Genomic DNA, 19,896 nt, shown 5'->3' with positions numbered 1-19,896 from the left:
AAAATATACTGTCCAAAAACTGTTTATATAACAAAAACTGCAATACAGGTGTATCCCAAAAAAATCACGACAGTAAAATACATACAGTATTTTAATGTTTATTTTTTTCTGTCTTGGGAAAAAAATGTGTATTTTGGATTGTTTTGTTGGATGCATTCTTTGGTTTATGACAATGTTTGCCTGTGTGTCATACAGTTTTCTTGCTAGTTGCAAGTAACCTTCCCGTTGATCACCGATGTCTGGTAATTCTTGTGCATACTGAAGGATTTTTGTTGCCATTTGCATTGCTTCCTTGCTGGATGGTGGTTTGTCATCAGGACTTGAATCGATGTCTTGTTTTTAAAGTTTCGTAGATTTGCGTCTTTCCGACTCCAAGTGTCTGCTGGATCTTTTTAACTTTGTGTCCAGCCTCGCTCAAACAGATGCATTTCACTAGCTCCGCTCCAGTCGTTACAGTTCTTCTACGTTTCGATGCGATGATCTACATGACGTAAGTGAATAAAGTTAAAATCTTTCGCAATTACAGTAAAACGCACGCCAATAAAAAGTCGCTTACGATTCGTTTCGAATCTGATGAATGAAAACGGCGAAGCGAACACGTTTCTTCGGTCATGTCGAGTGGGTGCTGCTTTTAAGCTAGTGCCGCGTTCTCCAGGACGTAAGTGAATAAAGTTAAAATCATTCACAATTACAATAAAACGCACGGCAATAAAAACTCACTTACACGTTGTCGTTTAGAATCTGATGATCGAAAAACGCGAAGTGAAAATTTGTTTCAGCGTTGTGTCTTTTCTGTCGCATCGGGTGGGCGTTGCGTGTATTTAAGCTCCCGCGGCATTACACCTCCATCCGGGTTACGGGTAGTGGAATTTCCGCTTACGCAAGTTCCGGTAATACGTAATATCGAAGTCAAAATGTTAATGCGTAGGTTTTTATTCCGGGTGAAGGATATTCCTTTCCATAGAATTCCGGGGATGGGAATATTTACTGTAGTTGCCGGTTGTATTACGGAGCTTTTGTGCTAATAATAGAAACTAGAACAGTGATTCTCAAAGAATTATATCAGTTGCGAGACAAGAAAGAATCACTTAAATGTTCTGTGTTACTTGGCTTACATTTTGCATTTCCACCCCACCCTTTTTTTTTTTAACCCAGTTCACTTATGTTTAAGTACAGTTCAGTTGTATTTAACTTTGAAGTATCTGAAGACAAATCACTGCAAATATTTATTTCGGTATAGTTTGCACTTAACTTTTGTTTGCAAACCATCCATCCATCCATTTTCCGAACCGCTTGATCCTCACTAGGGTCGCGGGGGGTGCTGGAGCCTATCCTAGCCATCTCCGGGCAGTAGGCGGGGGACACCCTGAATCAGTTGCCAGCCAATCGCAGGGCACACAGGGACGAACAACCATCCACGCCCACACTCACACCTAGGGACAATTTAGAGCGTCCAATCAGCCTGACATGCATGTTTTTGGAATGTGGGAGGAAACCAGAGCACCCGGAGAAAACCCACGCAGGCCCGGGGAGAACATGCAAACTCCACACAGGGAGGCCGGAGCTGGAATCGAACCCGGTACCTCTGCACTGTGAAGCCGACGTGCTAACCACTGGACTACCGGGCCGCACTGTTTGCAAACCATTTTAAAGAAATCATTATTTAGGTATATTTGCTTGTTTTCCTTTTTTTAAGATCAGTGTTCCTGTTCAAACTGCATAATGTTTCAGTGTCTTACAATCATACTAAATATCCTTCTTGGGCTCAGCCTCGTTTTTGAGGCCGACTCCCCTACTATATTTTAGCATTGGCAATTATGTTGGCACTTGGAGAGCGATGCATTTTTGAGGTGGTACTTGATGTAAAAGGTTTGAGAACCACTCAGTGAGGGAAAGCAATTTCTGTGGAAATTGCATGTGAATAATGAGGAGCCGACGGACCAGAGAATGCTGTGCAATCAAATGAATTGTTGAAATGCTGGATGTGGGATTTGAAATTGGGATGCTTGCAATCGGTCAAGAAATGTTGATGTTTATTATTAAACATTAACTTGCTCATTTAGTAGTGAAAATATGTGGATTTGCGGCCGATAATTAGTAGCATGTGTCCTGAATGAGATGGACATTTCTATACACACCCCTGTTGAAATGCCAAAACCACAACCGCAACATTCATTCATTCATTTATTTTCCGATCCGCTTATCCTCACAAGGGTCGCGCGGGGTGCTGGAGCCCATCCCAGCTGTCTTCGGGCAGTAGGCAAGGGACACCCTGCACCGGTTGCCAGCCAATCGTAGGTGATCAGTGTTGTGTTTGTGCCAAACATTCTGGCCAGCAAGTTCAACTTGGTTTAAATGAAACCTCCCCAATACATGTGGCCCAATGTATTACAATCCAACAGTAGGTGCGGTAAATGTCAACTAAAATTAGTGATATTTGATATGTGCAGTTTGCGAACTTAGATTATCATCTGTGTCACTGACTCAAAAATGAAATAAGATACCTTATAGGAAAGTAGTTAGTGATATTTTTGTTGTTTGTGAAGCGGCAACATACAGTACGGAGAGCATTCTGGCCCTTTTACAATTTTTAGAATTCCAAAATTAGTACATAAGTAACTTTGAACCACAGCCTAAGTGCTGTGGGAGGAGCTTAGCAATGTCAATGAATTTTTCATGAGCTCTTTTGTCACTATTTGGCAACAACTATTCATGCATTCAATATTGATGACTGCTCACATTCTTGGTCACATGCATCATGAGCGCCAATTAGTGACATCTCAGCTTATATCTTCCACACACTTTGTTTGGATTTGGTCCGCTAGCTTCCTGGAGCCAATCTTCAACGCCACCCTGCACGTCAGCTTAGTTCTGCGGGAGTCAACAGACTGGAGCTGTGCGTGTGATTAGCTTTTTGTATGGCATCGCATTTAAAGCAGCAACTGTAGCAGAGACTCTTTTATGGTTTTTAGGATAGGAAATGTTATTTGCAGCACTGTCTTGGTGCACTTGATGAAGATTTTATGATATGCGCACATCCATAGTGCGCACCTTAGTTGAGTGTGGTTTCAAGTGTTATGAGTGACAAGAGCTGCCAGGCTGAGTGGAGAAAGATTTAAAGGATGACAGACAGCCCGCAACCCACCTGCCAGTTTCGCAAAAAGAAGAGCACTTGGGGGGGGGGGGGGGATCCTACACCCATTACCTCCTGTTCAGCAATTCGGGTCACTTGTACAGTATTTCAAGGGCAGGGAGAGGGTTCACTCTTTATCAAGAATTGCGGTATGGTATGATCGACAACATGAACAATGATGGAAGATAACATGGAAATATGGAGAAGATGAAGAACAGTGCTCTAACTGACAAGATGGTGAAATGTCCATGATGTGAAACTTTGCCATGGAATGTTGAAAAAACAAGTTTCATCTCATTTCTGTCTTTCCTAGAATCGGTTTTACGCAAATGTCCCGCTCCGAATTGATGTCCGTTTAGCTTCCAAAGTTCCTGACGGGCAGATGTTTCATGCGGAGTAATCCGGATCATGACTTGCATTACCAGACCGGCGATTCAAATGTGGAATTGGAGCAGCCGCCATCATTGGACTGTATGATGGTGGATATGCCTAATCCTTGGATCACATGGACCTGCAGCATCTTCTCATACTGACTACATACAGTAGTGCCTTGACGTACAAGTTCAATTTGTTTCATTATCGCAAATCATCTTTTCCCATTGAAGTGAATGGAAATGCCATTAATCTATTCCAGCCTCACCCAAAAACCCAACATTACAATTTTTTAATAAGGTAAATAACACTGTATCATATTTTAGTTCATGAAAACCTTTGGTCATAATAATGTACACAATTAAAGCGTTTGTACATCATGATTAATTCATTGCGGCTCCGTGTGGTGTATGTAACTTGGCCACCGGGGGTGCAATATTAATCCACACTTAAAACAAGAATTTCACAGCCACTGGGCTGCAGTAAATATTAGCAAAGAATAAAGAATATACTGTATGCATGTGAGTTTGTTCTGTTATGAATATTGCTGTATTGTCGTTCTATTTTTATGTTCAAATGTTCTGTTGTTGACTTTATATTTGGTCATTGTAGCAAATTGCCAGCTTTAACGTAGAAAGTACATGTTTACAACCAAATTAAAATATACAGTATTTTGTTCATTCATTTTGAGCATTTTCATTAAATAGTACAACAAATATGGAACAAAATAAAATAAACAGTGAATAACAAAAAAATTGAACCATCAGGAATAAAGAAAATTCCAGAAAATGTGTACATAATTTTGAAGTTATGATCCTAAATATGACGTTAACATCATTGCTACTTGTGAATGTACATAACAATTTTTTAAAGTACCCTCTAAATGATCTGGCCCATTTGTCCATTTTAAAAATCAGTTGTAGGCCCTTGAGCACAACATTTGCCTACCCCTGGTCCACATCTTCACCACCGTCCCCAATTGATGACTTAAAACGCACCACATCCTTCGAGCAAGATCCACTGGCACCATATATATATAGACTACCCAAACCTCTGGGCAAACATATTGGGAAACCTGCGACCCTCTCTGCTTGGAATGCCGGTTCGCTGACCTCATGCTGGCTTCCTTTGGACACGATTCTTCGTTTCTTGTAATAACTGCGTGTGTGTGTGCTGCGGTGCCGGAAAGTAGGACAGTGTCATCAATGACCCCCCCCCCCCCCCCCCCCTGCCACCTCCATGCAGGAGTGAGATTGAGGAGAGGGTGAGGAGGGACAAGGATGAAGGGCTGTCCATTAAAATAGGGGGTGGGATGGTCTTCGCAGTCTTTGGGTGCGGGCGGTGCAGGGGGAGGCAACAAGCATTAGATGAAATCCTATGAAAGTGAGCCTGATGGTGTTCCACACCATTTTGTCTTTTGTCTTTCTACGAGCAATAATCAATGAATCAATTTTTTTATTGATGGAGTAATTGAGTGATTGTGCAGAACTCACTGGTGAGGAAGCAAAACATGAAACTGAGCTAAGATACGGGGCAGCTCAGCTACAGCTGGTGTAGAATTGATGCAGTCATAATAGTGTGCACCACTTGTCTGTGACCAGCGGAGGCGCTCTCGATTTACTCTCAATGTGAATTAAGCTCGGCTAAACTCAAATAAACAAAGCTACATTCACGGATTGATTGTATTTGGAGTGTGTGTAGTTAATCGATCTGCTTCTGTCGCATTCCGAGCAGCATTCCTCACTCGAAAACACTCACTTTAACTCACACAGAAGCACACCTCCGAACTGTCATGTTTCGGTTTGTGACCAACAGGTGGCACTGTGGGGCTTTTCATGCAGCTACACACCTGTGGGTCGTTAGGTTTTTTAAAAGAACTCCCGGCCGACTACTCTTGGTCGGGTCATTGTTGCACTTTGTTGCTGTCATGTTAGTTTGTTTGTCATGTTTAGGTCATGTTTTTGATCATGTTTCTGTCATTGATAGTTTTGAGCTTCAGGCATGGTTTTTGTTTGATACTTTGGACTTTGCTTGTTTAGGATTTAGTTTTCTGTGTTTTATCAGTACACTTCTTCAAATACACCCTGCTCCTCTCTCCTGCCTGCTTTTTGGGGTCCTCCACCACCTGGACCCCGCATTTACTAAGGACTAGTCCCTATTCCACCATGTGCCTGGCGGCGCTACGTGACACCAACATGCTCGAGGACGTCACTTGAAACAGTCTGAGAGATGCCTTAACTGCCTCGCCAGGTCCTTCTGTTTTGGTTGACAAGAGGTATGTTCGCATGTTTCTTTTAGGTGGTAAGTGTGCTGCAACTATTTTGGGACGGAATTTATTTATTTATGTGGCTAACCGGGCTGTGGCATTTTGAGACAGAGACGGAGAGACCTTGGTAAGAGATGCGTAAATTGCTTTATGGTTTTTGGGAGATTGTGCAAAGGTTGCAGCAATAAAACGTGTACTCAACATTTGAACTTATCTCTCTCTCACACACACACACACACACACACACTCACAGTTCACGCCGAGGTTCAACACATTCAAACAACAACATTCAGTGTAAAACACTTTTAACAGCTTCAAACATGTTCACATCAGGTTTTCTTCTGCTCAGTCATGTTACCTGTCTTAAAACCTGAAAATATTTGAACCAGATGTGGAAATGTTTCAATTTTTTTTTTGCAATCACACCTAGTGTGTGAATGTAGACCGCACGCCTCTCCTGTGCTGAATTTAAAGGGAACAAGTCGCCTCTGTCATGATTCGGTTTAGGGACCAACAGGTGGCACTGTAGGGCTCCCCCGGCAGCTGCACACCTGTTGGTCATAGGTAATTAGGGCTTTAAAAGGACTCCCAGCCCGAACACTCAGTGTCGGGTCATTGTTTGCTCTTGCTACTGTCATGTTTGTTTGTTTGTTTGCTGTTCCTTTGCTGCGGTCTTGTTTGTTCTTGTAGTGTTTTGGTTATTGATAGTTTTTGTTTAAGTCATGGTTTTGTTTGTTACTTTGGACTTTGTTTTTGAATTTAGTTTTCTGTGTTTTATCAATACACTTCTTCAAATACACCCTGCTCCTCCCTCCTGCCTGCTTTTTGGGGTCCACCACCACCTCGCAAACGTGACAGGCTCTGTTCACCCCCACTATGGTGCAAACTCACATTTCTGACTGCGCCCGTCGTCTACCAAAAGAAACCTCCATCCATGTGCACAGTTAGACTGCACTTTGCGCAAGACTTGCGCTGGGTACGAAAATAGGGTGCCCGGTTTCACCTACTTCACACAAAGTTCAAATATGTTCACGTCTGGTTTGAACACTAGAACACCCGTTTCAACTGATCCTACCTGGTTCTTGCATGATTATTAGATGGTTTAAACATCCATCCATTATCTGATCAGGCTAATCCTTACAAGAGTTGTGAGCATGCTGGAGCCTATCCCAGCCATCTTTGGGCAGTAAGTGTGGGTATACCCTGAAATGGTTGCCAGCCAATTGCAGGGCACACATAGACAAATAAGCATCCACATTCACAATCACACCGAGGGACAATTTAGAGTGTTCCATGAACCTGACATGCATGTTTTTGGGTGTGGGAGGAAACGAGAGTACCAGGAGAAAACCCACGCAGGTATGGGGAGAACATGCAAACTCCATACAAGAAGGGTGGGGCCGGAATCAACCCCACGGCCTTCTGCACCGTGAGCCGGACGTGCTAACATGTTCTCCTCTGGTGTAAACATGTTTACGTCTGTTGCCCCATTTTCACACTGTGTACCAACAGTATGTATGAACATCTGGTCCTGGCCATCAGTTTAGTACAGTGATCCCTCGCTATTTCGCGGTGCATTGCGGATTTTTTTAAACATTCATAAAAATAATATATATATATATTTTTTTTTTTGAAGTCCACAAAAATCTAAGTGGTCTAAGTGTGTTTACTAAGTGTTGTTTACTATGCGTGCTAGTGTGTGCGCACTCTGCTCATGCGCGGAAGGTCCACGTGAAGCATGTGTGTGTGTGTGTGCGTGTGTGTGTGTGCGCGCGCGCGCACGCGCTCTGGTCAAGCGCAAAGGCCCACGTGGGGCTTTTTTTTCTTAAATATATGTTATTTGGTCGCTATTTCGCGGATTTTCGTTTATCGCGGGTGCTTTTGGTCCCCATTAACCGCGATAAACGAGAGATTACTGTACTCCCAATTTATTAACTGAAAGCCAGAGAGGCTAAGAAAGCACAAAATGGCTACCCCTTTGGACCGTACCATGCGTTGAGTTGTTGATCATTCGCTTTATCGATTCCGTTGTGTTATTTTATTTTGAAGCCACATTGATCCACAGCACTGTAGTTATTTGTCTTCTAGCAACCGTGCAGTGTATGATGTGCTATTCTATACCAGGATGTACTGTGATTTTATACCAGGATGTACTCTGTAACCTCCACCTCGTCGTCAAGGAAACCTCTCCTCCATCTCTACTGAGTCTCTGCGTGCGCGCACACACACACACACACACTCTGGAAGTGATAATGTACTCACTGCTTTTTTCCCCCCCGAGGTCATCCTTTTTCAGCAAAGAACCTGGAGAAGCTGAAGGAACATCTTTAAAAAAAAAAAAAAACCTCACTTGTACATTATCTTCCATGACTAACAGTGGCTTCAATAGACTGAACATTTTGATGTTAGAATTGTGTTAATTGAGAAACAAAAAATGTGGATGGATTATGCAAATTTTTACAGTAGCTCAATGTGCAATGCTAACAAAAGCATGGCAGTTAGCTGAATAGCAGAAGTGCTAAGGCAGATTGTTAATGCCGTTTAAATATTGACCTGTATTCAGGCACTATTTTTTTGAACATTGATAAAATGCCAGATGTTGTATGCTAACATCTAGCAAGATAGCATTCGAGAAAGGGCTAAAACTGATTCATAAGGCTTTCAATCTTGCCCTAATCAGTGACTGCTTCGATTGAGAATTGATGACAGGCTAACATGCTAACAGCTAAATGCTAAGATGCTGCATAACAGATAGCAACCTGAGTAGTAAAAGCATGCCGGCAGATTGATAAAGCTTTTATATCTTGCTCTGAAATCACGTACAGTGTCAAATGAGCAGTGTTGCCTGTAACGCATCACCGCGAATATGGCAATTTTTTGCCACTATGAAGAGTCATTTAAAAAAGACAAATAATTACTTTTGTAAAGTCAAAAAAGGTTTTATTTTTAATTCAAAAAGAAACTTTATTCTTAAACGCCGCTGTTCAAAATGTACTTCCAGTTTAGTATTTGCAAAGCCGGGTGTGAACTTTATGTTAAGCGTGGTTGTTGGCATCACCTAAATTAACTTGTAATCGAATTTAGTTAATTCTAATATCTAGTAATTAGTGAAGTAACTACGTTACTTTTTCATGCTAACCTTTGGCAACACTGCAGAGGAGAATTGGTCATATGATAGCAGTTGGTACATGTATTCTAATGTCTTGTTATTATTTTGAGCCTGCATCTAAATGAGAGTGTTACCTCTCTGAGAACGTACATTTTTGTACTGGACCTCATCGGAGGTTGTACCTATTGCACTGGGCTGTGTGTGTAGATGGCTGATAAATACAACTGTTACATGATGTGATGTGTTTTTGTCTTGACACTGTATATAGCAGTGAAGATGGAGTTCATCGTTGTTGTCGTCCACTCAGTCAGCATGTGTTAGCTCTCTCTCTCTCTCTCTCTCTCTCTCTCTCTCTCTCTCTCTCTCTCTCTGCTACGTGGGTTTCTTTAGAAGTCCCGCCTCCCTGCACCAACATTGGCTGGCTTCTCTGTGACTGTTGATTCGATGTGCCATTGGACAAAGCAGATGTCAGTCAGTATGGCTGCACTGCCACTTGTCCCAATGTTGATGACGGGTTCTTGACATGCTGATGACATGTTATCGCCACGTTGTCTCTTGCCAAGTGGCTGTCCCCGTTTGGCAAACTGTCACAATCTTGCGTTTGCCGACAAGTCCCTGTAAAACCTTTAAATGTGTTGCCACATTATTGCTCATACGTTGTCGTGTTGCTGCCGTCTTGGCCGTGTGTTGCTGCCTTGTTGTTGGCTTCTCCTTTTCTGACAAATTTTCAAAGGCAGGTTGTTGCTATAATTTCTGTTTTGTGTCGGAATATTACCAACATGTTGCCACTGTGATGTTTCTATGTGGCTATAATTTGTGTCCTCAGTTGATATCACGCCTTGGTGTTCAGTTCGGGGGTGCAAAGGACAGTACTGGTTTAATTTGTGAAACAGAAAGTTATTCAATTATGATATACTACTACTTCCATCAACCAGAGGAGGGTGTGTCACCTGTCAATAATTTTCTCTGAAAGTCATGCAGCAGATGGCACCTTATTTGAATACTTTATGCACACGTACGCACACACACACACACACACACACACACACACACACTTTGCTGTGTATTAAGTAGGTCAGGAGGGCATTGGCAACCATCACTGTTGCAAGCAGCTTAGGACATTCACTAATAGTCGACGCAGGCCCACTCACTCACGCGCGCGCGTACACACACACACACGCACACACACACACACCCCGTTTAGGGATTTTGACACCATGGGTAATACTTTTGTAGACAGCACATGTGTGCTCAGATGTAAAAACTGGTGCATCTTGATTTTCGTGTATGTGCGAGCCTGGAAGTGATTCGGCTATGTTCACGACCACAACGGCGCGAACGCCGATCTGCGCGGTTCTGCGAAAATTACGAGAGAAAGAAAACTCCACCCATGCACACAGTTAGACAGCGCTGTGCGCTAGACTTGCGATGGCCATGAAAACGGACCCCAAATACAAGGAACGGGCGTGTGCGTGTGCGTGTGTGTGTGTGTGGGTATGTGAGTGTGCGCACGAGTATGTGTGACAGCAGTCATTAAATAGTCACATTGATGACAAAAGTGACACTCAATGTTTTGCAGCTCTGAAAGGCTCATTTACATTACAATATTTGTATTCTCCTTATCACACGAGACTCAATGTCAGTACAGTAAGAGCATTTACAGAATTCTTTTTAGATTTTATGTTTGAGGGTGGCCCATATGGAACCGCTTGTAATGTTTTTGCCACTGTATAATGTTGACATTGTGCCATGTTCTCACGTCACGACAGCTGTTTTTCTCTCATGTTGTCATGGTGACATGTCCTGATTTCACAATGTCTCACATTCTTGTGTTGTCCTTTTGTGTCATGTTGTGATGGTGTCTTCTTGTCATGGCAGCATGTCGTGATCAATTTTATTTTGGTCAAAGAAAACTAACAAAATCTCAAAAACTAAAATGGGATAAACATTTTCGTTCAGGAAATAAAATAAAAACGAATATGGTTTTAGAAAAAAACAATAACTGAAACTAAATTTAAAATTTTGCACAAAATAAAAAAAAGAAAACCAATACTAAAACGAACAAAAACGTAACTAAAGCCAATGGTTTTTGAAAAACGTAAGACAATTAAAAGCGAACAAAGTCACCTTAAAAACATGTTAAAAGAAACTAAATTTTAAAAAAATTATAACGAAATAAAAACTGACCACAATGACAATTCCCAAGCTATTATAACCATGACCAGAATGAAATAAATGTTAAATAATCAAGTAAATATGATAGCAGTGTATTTTTTTAGAATGGAAACATACTGTTAACGTGTGTGATATGCCAACTGTGGTAGAAAGTAAGCCTCGTTTTTTGGGCCGTACGTCCCACAACTTTACCCTATCAAGTCAAGTCAAGTCAAGTCAAGTCAAGTCAAGTACATCGACCTTGTGTGTGGGCGGGGTAAGGATAGGGAGCGGGGTGGGGGGGTCAGTTGCCATGGCGATGCCAGGTATAGGCAAGGCAGTCGGAGAGGGGCCGTGACGCCTCTCAGGGTGTTGCGCCGTGGAGCCACCAATCGCCTGCCAGCAGCTCGTGCTGTGTTTTAGAAGGATAATCCATTGTAATCCTGCGTGGGCGTTGAGTGGATGGGTTGGTTTTGGTGGTGTGAGAAGTGGGAGGCATGCCATCCCCATCCTCGTCTCCTGGGATGTGGTGAGGAAGAGACTGAGAGGAGGGGGAGCGGTGAAGGAATTAGCATCTGTTAACACTCTCGCCCCCTCTGAGGGGGAGGAGGGATGAAGCCGCAAACGAAGCATGATGGACGGATGACCCAATCAAGCATCCCCTCACCCCACCATCGTCCATGCATGTATTCCTCAATCCTTCTCATGTTGTCATCCCTCTCTCTCTCTCTCCCTCATCTCAGCATCGTCCCTCCATCACTGACTCTCATCATCCATTTTTCTTTATCGCCATCTCTCCCTGCGTCCATTCTTTCCCCCTCATCCCTTCCTTTATTATTCCCACATTACCAAACCTTTCTCAACCCATCCTTTCATTTTGGCTGACAGCTGTATCTTTCCGCACTTCTCTCCAGCTTCATCCCTTTATTCTGACTGTTTTCCCATTTTCTCTGAATGCCTCCAGCAAGGAGTCGGGATTCCCCGTTTAGTGTGGGGAGGCGTTGAAGGGCTTTCAAAGGGAGATGGGGCCATGGGGTGGGGATGCTGATATGTTAAGGAGTGCGTGCTTTGTCATCCCAAGTTCAACGATCTCCTTGGTGTCATGGTGCTCGGATCCGGACGAGGTCACGGCGGCGTCCATGTGGCGGTGTGATGTGTGTGACACACACACACACACTAGCGTGGTCAGAGGGCGAGGTCATATGATGCATCTGGCGCTCACTCACACAGAGCGTCCTATTCACACACACACAAGGTCAGACTGTGACTGAGAGGCCCAAACTCCAGTAGTAAATCACAATGTATATATGTATGTATGTATGTATGTATGTGTGTGTGTGTGTGTGTGTGTGTGTGTGTTTCAAACAAAGTGGGGTTTTCCAGATGAAAACATGTTTCCTCACATGTTACATGTGATGTACGGGAGAGTGAACACTCGCTTATTTGCAGTTCGTTTATTTCAAATCTACACTCAACTATTTGCTGAAGAATTTACCATGTGTCTGTGTTTTTATGCTCCTTCTGTAAATCCTATCTGAATAGGAATGTGTTACGGTAATTGGTGTGAAGGAAACATGCTCAAGTGACATATCTTGACTGAGAGACAAGCTTACTGAGGAGTAGCTAAATTTAGCATGGGTTGTTAGTGGAGGTCCATTTTCCATTCCGCTTATCCACCAATCGCAGGGCACACATAGACAAACAATCATTCACGCTCATAATCACACCTAGGAAAATTTTGAGTGTTCCATTAACCTGCCATGCATGTTTTTGGAATGTGGGAGGCAACCGGAGCTCCCAGAGTAAGCCCCGCCCGCCCCGCCCAGCCACGGCCACTTCGAAGCCTGGATGGTCTTGATGTGTTGCGTCAGGATGGGTATCTTGACGTCGAAACTGCCAAACAGATCATGGGTAGTGACTGGCAAAACAGTCTTAAAATGTGTTTGTTACCAGAAGAAAGAAAAAGCTAAACTTGCTTGGAATAAATTTGCAGTCATTTGGTTTTTCTATAAACAAAAAGAAGAAAATGGGTTGAAATCGGACATCTGACTTCAATGAATAATTCCGACCACATCGCCCAGCCTCTTTCTGGTCATAAGGTGTCATTTCATTGTGCATGAGCAGAAATATTCCCATCTGGCCCACTATGGCGTTCCCTTGTCCTCTTAAATTGGAAACCATTTCACACAAGTTGATTTGGATGGTGGGGGGTGGGCGGTTGTTTTACATCCTCCCATCAGTCCTCCTCCTTTTTGAGAGAGTCACATTATAGCTGCTGTCTTAAACGCACGCACACACATACTGTAAATACAAACATCTTAGTCCACCATTTGATTTTTTGTTTGAGTTTTGCCATTATTTAACTAGAATGTCACTCACTAGCACATAGCTTTGTCAGAGTGAAACTGCACATAAAAGTGAAAAAACAACAACAACAAAAAATGAATTGAGCACCACATTTGTGTTTGTTAGTCCCAGTATTGAATTTGATTCGATGACATTGGGTGGTGGACAGGTTGCATTGACGTAATAGTGACACCATTTTCTTTCTCGTCACATCACGCCCTGAACAAGTTTTGTGGACATGGGCGTTGTTGTAATCATGGTAAACTATTTCATTGGTTCAAGTGACAAAATAATTCCTGTTAAAAATATACAATAGAATCAACCATTGTGGTGGCCCAAGACTTTTGCACAGTACCGTACGCGTATAGTTTACCAATAATAATGCATAACATTTGAATGAAGTATCATATGTATGTGCATAGATGTATACAGTATACCTCATGTGTATATCTATGTAACTGCAGTATAGGTAAATGTGTACAGTATTTGTATGTGTGTATATATATATATATATATATATATATATATGTACGGTACATTTACATATTGTACACATATATGCACCTATATTGTGTGTATAGATTTCTCCACCCTTCCCCCATAATCATCATAATCATCATCGTCATCCTGCAACATCCTCCCCCCAGCCGTGTCCCCCGTCCAAAGCGAGCCCTCCCACCCCCACCTGACCTCTTTCTCTTGCTAGCTCCTTGCTCTCCAGCCTCCCCGCCCCTCCCTCTCCAACTAGTCCCGACATCCTTCGTCTCCATCTTTCCATTTCGTCTTCCTGCATCCCTTCGTTATGTGTCCTTGCATTATCATGCCGAGACGAAAAGGTGTATCGCCCGTCTGTTCTGCTGCAGTATCGACATGCTGCCGTCAAATATCAAAATCATGATGTGCACGTCTGATGAAGACCAAGAAGGTCGCTCTGTATTTTTTTTTTGCCCTGATCGTGAGACAATATTTTTACCAAATAGAGCATTTATAGCAATTCCTAGCAGACACCTTTCATCCACTCAGTAGTATCAGTAGTAATGGTAGTAGTTACATTAGTCGTAAGAGAAGTGGTGCTATTTGTAGTGCTGATAAAAGAACTACTCACAGCATATGTCTCACTGCTAATACCAACAGTACAAGTACGTCAGAGTACATGCACTTATAAGAATATTATCAACAGCAAGGGTAAGAGTAACAGTATGCCTGAACTGTACTGGTAAGAATATTGCTTATATTGTCTGCTGCTATTTTGTAACATAATCATCATCTGTGCATTCTTCAGCAGCCCACTTTTTCACTCGTCCGTCCATCATCCCGTTTCATCTCTCATCTCTTGCCAGCATTCATTCATCCACATTCCATCTATCCATCATAAAATGTTTATGTCCATTAAAGTGCATGGTGGTGATGATGATGATTGGAGGAAGAGAAGGGTATGGAATGAGCAGTGGGATGCGGAGAGAGGTTGATGCTGTTGTGGAATTGGAAAGCACATAAAATGTGAGATAAATATCCGTCTTTACACTTCCTGTCTGTTTTCAAGATGCACAATTTGGTCCATTCGCTTCTGCTTGGTGATGCTATGTTTCCGCCTGTTGGACATTTTGTGAACTTGCTTTATTGCAAACGTACGCTGTTTTATTACAAACTCCATTTAATTAACCAAATTACATATGGTCAAAAGAAACTACATTCATCAGTACAAATTTAGCTTGCAATATCTTAAATAGGATAATGTTATTTTGGTACAGTATATTACATACATGTAATGTAGAGATGGGCAGCTCCAAAACAAAATATAGTTTGAGATTTTTATTATTTTTTGAACAAGAATTCTTCAAAATCCACAGATAAACATTCAATATACGTTTTCCACAGAAAATGTTGAGCAATGGGAGAAAAAAGAACAAAAAAGAACCATGAATATGCAAATCTGCGGGTACTGAATGGCAAATACATGCGCATTGGTCGTCTGTAGTTTTAAGTTGTCATATCACCAGTCACCACTAGATGGCAGAAATATCGTAGTTGCACTCACACTGGGCTTTATACTGCCCTATACAACAAGGCGAGTAGGCCTAATATTTTTTTGCGGAGTGTTTTTTTTTTTGTTATTGGGTGAGGATAGTGAAACATTTATACATGCATAGAAAAAATTATCAAAAATGAAATATATTAAGGGCACCCATTTTGCTCAAATGCACATATTTTTTTTCCATATTTAAAATATTATTTTTGTCATAACCTGGTTAGGAAGTGTGTCATCCTATGTGGCTCCTCAGCAGCAAAGACAAAACATTGTTGCCCAACTCCAGCATGTAATTGCCCATCCCTGCTCTAACGAATACATATAAAGATGTATGAATGAGGGCGGCCCGGTAGTCCAGTGGTTAGCACGTCGGCTTCACGGTGCAGAGGTACCGGGTTCGATTCCAGCTCCGGCCTCCCTGTGTGGAGTTTACGGGCCTGCGTGGGTTTTCTCCGGGTGCTCCGGTTTCCTCCCACATTCCAAAAACATGCATGGCTCTAAATTGTCCCTAGGTGTGAGTGTGGGCGTGGATGGTTGTTCGTCTCTGTGTGCCCTGTGATTGGCTGGCAACTGATTCAGGGTGTCCCCCGCCTACTGCCCGGAGACGGCTGGGATAGGCTCCAGCACCCCACGCGACCCTAGTGAGGATCAAGCGGTTCGGAAAATGGATGGATGTATGAATGATAGTTCGATAAGTAACTTTCTCTCACCAAATCTTTCCCTCCCGTTATTCCAGATGATTCATCGTCCGAGAGCGGAAGCGGCCTTCCCGCCCTCACCCCTCCATCCTCCTCCTCAGCCATTGTCATCAGGGAAGCCCATGTTGTCAATGGCAACTGTGGCCCCGCCCCGCTCAATTTCAGCACACCCACATCCTGGGCCTCGTCCTCCGAGGATCAGCAGCCCGTGAACCTGAGCGAGCCGCCCCCTCAGAAGCCGCCGCTGGGACCCACACACCTGCCCGTTACCGTGTCAGCAGCGGCGGCGGCCCTGCTCGGCGCCCTGCATCCCAACGTGCCTGAGGAGCTCCGCAGAAAGTATCCGCTGGCCGCCAAACCTCCCCTGGCTCCTCATCCCGCACTGCCCGTGCCGCATGCGCATATCCCGCACACGCACGCCTTGCAGGGCAGTGAGTTGCGACTGGACCGCGACTATGGCGGCAAGGTGAGGGGACTGTAGGGCAGCCTTTACCAAACTTTAGTGAGCCATGGAACATATATTACATGAGATAAATGTCAACGGACGTCAACAAACACAAATGTGTCCAAAAAAATGCTCTTTTAGGAATAATAATAATAATAATACATTTTATTTATAAGCACCTTTCAAGGCCACTTTACAATCAGGAACAAAAACAATAAAACACAGTACGGGTTGAGCAGCGGCAGCCAGACGCGCCAGCGTTCACTCAACCCCGAAAGTCGGAAGAAACCACAAGGGAGGGAGAGGAGGAGGAAAAAAACCACACTCGAACTATCCTCATTTTGAGGATAGTTTGAGTTAGGCAAAAAAAAACTCCTGCACAAGCATATGATGATTACAACAGGTCACAAGACAATGGACAAACAGGAATGGAGACCCTGCACCTTAATTTACACTTCTCAGCACGCACTCTTTTGAGAAGCTTGATTAACTGCAAAAGACGAAATATCTGGCCACAAAACATAACTGCATCTCTACTTTCACTGCGAGGTCACATGTTAAATGATAGTGACGAGATGTTATGAGGTTTGCTGCCGCCACCTGCTGTCGGAGTGACTGAAGCTCACTCAAAAGTCTTTTCTTTTTTTCCTCAAAAAAAAAATCGATTCAGTGATTGTTTGCAACACTCAAGGTCAATGCAATCAGACGATGGCAAAGGACTACTGTTATGTAGATCAGGATTCTTTCAAATATGGGCATTCACGACTGCTGTATAGTAAAGTATACTGACCATGAATGGCAAAAACAAATAAATAAATAAAAACACTAGCAATTAACATCCCCCCAACGATTTATGATCGCCATTATGATCTTGTTTAATCCACGAATATAACAAAACCTATAATCCCAAAACATTATGATTCCATACTGAATCACTTGTATCCCCATATTCATTAAGAATCCCAACATTCTAATTAGTAATGTGTTTGAGTGTGTGTGTCTGTGTATGTGCCTAGTCTCCCATGTACAGTTCTGGTGGCAGCTACGACAGCATCAAGATGGAGCCGAGCGCCGAGGACCTGAGTACCAGCCGTCTTGGAGGTCCTGTTGCCCCCGACGATGACGACGACGAGCATGATGAGCACGATGACAGCGACAAGATTAATGACACAGAGGGTGTCGACCCGGAGCGGCTGAAGGCCTTCAATGTGAGTGAGCGCAGCTACGAGTCTCCTGCATGATGATACGGTGTAGCTCATAACATCGCCATCTTCGGTGTGCTCCTTCAGATGTTTGTGCGTCTGTTTGTGGACGAGAACTTAGACCGGATGGTTCCCATCTCCAAGCAGCCCAAAGAGAAGATCCAGGCTATCATTGAGTCCTGCAGCAGACAATTCCCAGAATTCCAAGAGCGCGCCCGCAAGCGAATTCGCACCTACCTCAAATCCTGCCGACGCATGAAAAAGAACGGCATGGAGGTACTGCATCATGATTATGGCTGATTCCAATATTTGGCAGAATTTTAAAAAAAAATTATATATATACAGTATATATATATAAAATAACCCCTTTTTGTTCCCTTTAATGCTTCCAATAAAGATTTGAATTACAAGCAGAAAATGTTGACTGTTTTACAGTAGTTGTCCTTTGGTATTTTGTCAGCCACAGAGCATCATTTTTTATACAAGACAAAAAAAACGCAAAATTTTATTTTTTACTGGGTAATTTTCCTCTGGCTTACTTGTTCAAGACTCTGCATTGTTTCTGTGTATTATTGTGTTTATTGATTTTATGTTATTAATTTGTTTCCACTGCCCTGGTTTCTAGATGTCAAGTGCTCTATATCTAAAACTGATAGAAAACCCCAATACTGCAGTACTGCGCTCAAGTGTCTTGATTGTCTTGAGCAAGTGTTGCAAGTGAATGAAGCTCGCAAACATTTCTGATGCCATCCTCACGATATCGTTTACCCCAACAGACCCGGCCCACTCCGCCTCACCTCACTTCCGCCATGGCGGAGAACATCCTGGCCGCCGCCTGCGAGAGCGAATCGCGCAACGCTGCCAAGAGGATGCGCCTGGATGCCTATCACGTGAGTCACCACTATTACGCGATCACCTTTCAAGTGTCAAGCATGGCATTTTCTGAAACGTCATCACTATAAATGTTTGTTTATTGAACATAAAACATATATACAGTAATAATTTGACAGAAAATAAGGTAGATAAAAAAAGTAAAAAGAAAGAAATCAATCTTCATTCAACACAGTTATTATGTTCAAGGGAGTAGGAAGAAGTAAAAAACGTATCTAGTCCTACCCCGTTATGTGATTGTATCTAATAAATCATTTTTATATCAATCAGAAAAGAAAAAAGTAAGAAGAAAGAAGTCTCCATTAAGGCTCATACTTACCCTTAAACTTTTGGTTTGTATCGGGATTATATACTTCCACACCCTGACACTCTTGTGTCAATTTTCTCTTGTATTCATAATGGATATTTATATACCTTTCTCTATTTATCAACTTAGTTCTGATTTATCATTATATTTAATGTTTTGAATTTATCATTTTAACTCTGATTGATGTAGGTTGTTTGTACTATTTTTTTGAATTTGTTTTTGAACTCAGCAAGCGATTTACTCATTTTCAGGTCTGTTCACATCTGTTTTCTAAATAACTTTTTATCCATTTATAAGCTAATGCCATATCTTTCTAGTTTTTTCAATAATATACTGTGATCTATTGTGTCAAAAGCTTTTTTTAGATCTAGGAAAACCCCAACAGTAAATTCTTTGTTGTCTATATTAGTGGCTATTGCTTCCACAAACTCCATAACTGCCATTGAGGTGGTCCGTTTTTCCCTGTTAAATTACAATGCATGGTAAAATCCGTCTTTGCCAGGCTTTTATCAGTCAAACATAAAAACAAAAAATAAAAATACAGTGTATCAAAAATCTGATGTGCTAAAAAAAAAGGAAAAACATTTTTAAAAATCAGAAATACATTTCAGGGCACATAAAACCATCTCAGATTAAATAACACTGTTATTTTTCTTGTTGGCAAATTAAGCCAACTTTAACTTTGTGTTTGGTTGTTCCAGGATGAGCAGATCTCACTGGACAAACCCTCCAGTGGTAGCGGCGCCCCAAGGGAGCCAGCGTCACTCGTTCCCTCCGCCTACTCGCTAGCCGCGTCCGCGTTCTCCAACCAGGAGCCACAGGTCTACATCAACGGCGCCGGACTCAGCTATGGTTACCGTGGATACCTGGGGCTGGGCGGAGCGGTTTCTTTGACGACTGGTGCCGCCGCTCAGAGCAACGGTGAGAATGCCGTAAAGAAGTGT

At 42.6% G+C, this 19,896-nt stretch overlaps 1 protein-coding gene across 2 annotated transcripts in view; it reads left to right on the top strand.

Moving 5' to 3' along the window:
- The window catches only part of LOC147210815 (nucleolar protein 4-like), a 55,770-nt gene that overhangs the window by 29,204 nt on the left and 6,670 nt on the right, over positions 1-19,896 (top strand). For both annotated transcript variants that reach the window (XM_086116799.1, XM_086116808.1), the window contains 5 exons: positions 16,146-16,573; positions 17,569-17,760; positions 17,842-18,030; positions 18,531-18,644; positions 19,654-19,873. In XM_086116799.1, coding sequence (XP_085972925.1) covers positions 16,146-16,573; positions 17,569-17,760; positions 17,842-18,030; positions 18,531-18,644; positions 19,654-19,873 — 1,143 coding nt within the window. The remainder of the gene's footprint in view (positions 1-16,145; positions 16,574-17,568; positions 17,761-17,841; positions 18,031-18,530; positions 18,645-19,653; positions 19,874-19,896) is intronic.

The sequence above is a fragment of the Hippocampus guttulatus genome, chromosome 1 (genome assembly GCF_054856545.1).
Source record: "Hippocampus guttulatus isolate MCC_2025c chromosome 1, RoL_Hgut_1.0, whole genome shotgun sequence".
NCBI lineage: Eukaryota > Metazoa > Chordata > Actinopteri > Syngnathiformes > Syngnathidae > Hippocampus > Hippocampus guttulatus.
Note: the sequence above shows the minus strand (reverse complement) of the source record. Positions and strands in the feature narration are given on the sequence as shown.